Source organism: Nannospalax galili, unplaced genomic scaffold, assembly GCF_000622305.1.
Source record: "Nannospalax galili isolate Female #2095 unplaced genomic scaffold, S.galili_v1.0 scaffold278, whole genome shotgun sequence".
Lineage (NCBI taxonomy): Eukaryota > Metazoa > Chordata > Mammalia > Rodentia > Spalacidae > Nannospalax > Nannospalax galili.
Genome location: NW_008347536.1, coordinates 15,048,389 through 15,052,646, shown reverse-complemented (window position 1 = coordinate 15,052,646; position 4,258 = coordinate 15,048,389). Strand labels below are relative to the sequence as shown.

The 4,258-nt window shown below is 40.3% G+C and overlaps 1 protein-coding gene across 1 annotated transcript in view; it reads left to right on the top strand.

Moving 5' to 3' along the window:
• The window catches only part of Rnf169 (ring finger protein 169), a 77,634-nt gene that overhangs the window by 25,448 nt on the left and 47,928 nt on the right, over window positions 1-4,258 (top strand). The window contains 1 exon segment of the mRNA XM_029568856.1: window positions 460-533. Coding sequence (XP_029424716.1) covers window positions 460-533 — 74 coding nt within the window.

Sequence of the window (4,258 nt, the reverse complement as noted above, 5' to 3'; positions counted from 1 at the left end):
ATATATATCACATGAGCTTTAAGTCCAGTTTTCTTTGTGGTCTTTTGACATGTTACTTTACCATTGAGCCCTCTTCTAAAGGCTGTCTAAACCTTGTCTAACCACTCTGTCTAAAATAGCCTTTTCCTTCCACCCTGAGTTTATTTTCTTGCCATAGCATTTGCTACCTCTACTTAGTGCATATTCACACTTGTTTGCTTATCGCCTGTTTCCTCTGCAGGACTGTATAATTCCATGGCACAAGGACTGTATCTGTTCATGCGTTTTCCAGTGCTTAGAACAGCCCTGATTTATAACTTTTAATAAGTATTTGTTAAATGAATGAGCGAATATTCACATTAGGGTGACCACAATTTTTTATGAGATTTGTAGTGTGGGGGAAACAATAGGACACTGTCTTGGTTCCTTCTTACAAAACCCTATTTAAAAAATATATATTTTCTTTTCTTTTTTCTCCAGAGTTTATATTCAGGGCACCGGTCAAATTAAGCAAGCCCGGGGAACTTCGTGAGGAATATGAATGCCTGAGGAAGGTACAGTACACATTACCACCACATTTATTCAAGTAAATGGAAATGGTGACATTAAGGAATGCTTAGTTTTGATTCATGGGTTTTTTAAAAATTCAGACTGTATTTCTTCATGTTATTTTATACCAGCTTAGTTATTTTAAAGCTGCAGTAGAAGTAAACTTTAATTAAGGACCCTTTCTGAGTTGTCATTTTCAAAGACAAAAATGTAGCTCATAGGGCCTCTCATATCCACCAAGGTGTGCGGGCATTCTTAGCGTGCACCTGCTAATGATTGCTTGCATTATTTTTCCTTGCAAGGCTCTTCTAATTACTCACAGCTACTTTATTTTTACTGCTTTTACTTCTTTTTGAGACAGGATCTTGCTATGTAGATCAGACTGATATTGAACTCCCAATTTTCTACCTCCTAAGTCTGGGACAAGGCAATCATTTTATAAGGAGCTGGTGGTATAATCTTTTTGCTGAATGCAGCTCGGGAAATAATATTTTGTATAAACTAGATTGGGTTTGAGAAATACTCTTCTGTGCTATTTAGGCTAAACAAAAGTTAGCTGTGAGTCTTTTTCTCCCACCCCAAGTACTCAAACTATCTGTCAGCTGTTGAACCTTGCAAGATAGATATCCAAGGGCATGAATATGGCATATCCACACAAAAGAATATTATGTGGTAGAAAGGAATGCTTTAGTGGAACATGGTACCACATAAATGATTCTTAAAATGATGCTACGTATGACTGGGTCGGTGGTACATTCCCTGAAATCCAACACTTGTGAAGTAGAGGCAAGAGGATCAGGTGGTCAAGGTCATCCTTGACTATATACCAAGTTGGAGGCTGGCTTGAATCATGAGAGACGTATCTCAACAAAACAAAACTAAGCAGATGCTAAGTGGAAGAAGCCACACTAGAGACTATATGATATATGCTCTATTTATTGAAAATGTCCAAAATAGACAAATGTGAAGAGATCAGTAATAGATTGGTGGTTGATTGGAACAGGGAGTGGGAGAGAGAATGAATGGTAAATGATGTGAAAGATTGATTTGGATGGAGAACTGGATAGGGAAAAGTTGTTTCTTGGAATACATATATTTGAAACAAAGTAAATTTATCAATCTAGATGAATTCCTTAGGGAGGAACATTTTTAAAAGTTTCTATTGAGCAGGCGATAAGTGGAATCTGATTTTACACAACTCACTATTACTAATTTGATGTATAATAAAATAATATGCTCTTTACTCAGTATACTTTATCAAGTGACAATAAAAACTTTTGAAAGGACTGTAAAAAGTTAACAAATTTTACTCTCCTAATGACAGTTCTTTCAAAAGATGTTATTTTATTTAATAATCATACATTCTAATACCTGTGGGTGATTTGGGGAACAGACCATGTCGGGGATAAGTGATTATTGACTAGGCAACTAGGAATGTCTGCCTCATGTAACCATGGAAATAAGACCAGTTAGGACACTTGTGGGATAAGCAATGTGTTAAGTTTAACCAAGGTTAGAGTTTGTAAGACATTTGGTAAAAAGAATGCAACAGACTTGAAGATGTGTATAAGGAAATTATTAAGAGTTGTTTTCTTTTGTTGTTTTGTTTTTGAGACACAGTCTTGCTTTGTAGCCCTGGCCTCATACTCACCTCTTGTGCCTCCCAAGAGTTTGGGATTAAAGGCACTTGGCACTGTGCCCAGCTAGTTATTAGGATTATAGATCTAGATTTACTTAGGGAGTGAACTGAAGGGATAGTGGGCAGTGAAAGAATTAAAAGAGAACAAACTGTAAGTTTTGATATTGAGAAAGGATTGCAAAAGTTAAGGTCACTAGAATAAAAAAGTTTAAAAGCTAGGAAGTGATTGTCTAAATGTGAAAGGTTTAAAAGGGAATGATTTCAGCACCTAATTATAATTTGAAGTTATATATATTTTTAAAGTTTTTTTTTTTTTTTGAGGCAGGGTCTCCCTGTAGCCCCAGCTGTCCTGGAACTCACCATGTAGACCAGGCTGGCCTTGAACTCACAGAGATCCATCTACCTCTGCCTCCCAAGTGCTGGGATTAAAGGCATGTGCTACCATGCCCAGCTAAAGATTTACTTTTTAAATTATGTGTATATGTCTATGTGTAGGTATGTGCATGTGAATGTTGGTCCCTGCTGGGTGCAGTGGAGGTGGGCAGAGATGTTGGCTCTCCTCAAGCTGCCTGATATGAGTGCCGAGAACTTGGGTCCTCTGCAGGAACAGCAAACACTTTAAACCATTGAGCCATCTCCCCAGCCCCTGAAGTTATATATATTTTAAATCCTAACTAGTTTCTTGGGCTTGCTAACAGAGCATAGGCTGGGGGTTTATTTACAGAAGAGTGGATGCCCCCCTCCCCTATTAATGGCTGTGCCGGAAAGTCCACACTCATAGATCCTGTGACTTCCCAACAGCCACACAAAATGGTGAGAGAGGTGCCTCATGTCTTTCTTGGCTTATATATCCTTAGCCCCTCCCCCACATGCAGCTAAGGTCAACTGATTGGGTGGGAGGGGTAATTGACTCCCCTCTACTCCTTGATGATTGTGGGAAGGAGGTGTGACTATAGCTTGCCGGCATAGTGGTTGGAGGACACTTCCAGTTAACACTTCACCCCTTCCTCTGGCTCTTAAACTGCCCCCCTTCAACCTTGTCTGCAAAAGTCCCTGAGCTTTGGAGGGGGTGGTAGGCGTGGGATGAATCTTTCTCCCATTGTGGCAAGGGAGAGACTGAACTTTCAGATCTCTGCAGCATCTGCTTTCCATGGGCCCATTCAGTGGGATTCCATCTACTATAAAAACACAAACAGCAAGAAGCAAAAACATCTATACAGTGGCTGCTATAATAACTTAACCTATGAGTGTAAACACAAATGCTTGGATGGTATTTTAGCAGGTATATCACATCCATATAACAAAACAATTGCAGTGGCTTCCCACTGGGTCCTATATTCTCTCCTGCCACAGGAGGTTGGCCTGGTTTGCAGTACTAGATGTGTGTTCTACCCCTAGGAGTGGGCATTATATCCAGTTGAAAATTTGCTGGTTGTACATACACTAGATACTCCACTATTGCATTAGCAGGAACATCTTATTTGGTGTTTTGATAGTACAACATGCAGGGTCCATTGTTGAGCAGAATTATAGGGGACAATTCTCCCTCAGCCATCTGGATTGTGCCTTCTGACACCATGAAAGCCACCCATCCAGTAGCAGAGAGTTTCCAGCTTAGTCCAAGCTTGAGTTCTCCCTCTCTTGAGCTCACATTGTGGAGTGTCTTCAGCAGTAGGGTTTTTCTGTCCACTTCTGGTGTACAACCAACATTATTGGCAGTGGCCTTTATTGTTTTGGGAACCTCTAGGGTCCCTCAGGCCAACAGCTTATAGGGGGCAATCCACCTCTGGCATTGGGATTTTCATTTAACAACCAAATTGCTTGTGGAAGGGCTTTCTTCCAACCCCATTGTGCTGCTTAAGGCTTTTTTTAAATTTTATTTATTTTTTTATTTTATGTGTAATGCGTGTATTGCCTGCATGTAGGTAAGTGCGCCTGTGTCGTACAATGCCCGCAGAGGATGTTAGAAGAGGCTGTTGGATCCCCTGGGACTGGAGTTACAGATGTGGTTAGCTGTGATGTGGGTGCTGGGATTCGAACCCAGGTCTTCTGCAAAAACAACCAGTGTTCTTAACCACTGAGCCATCTCTC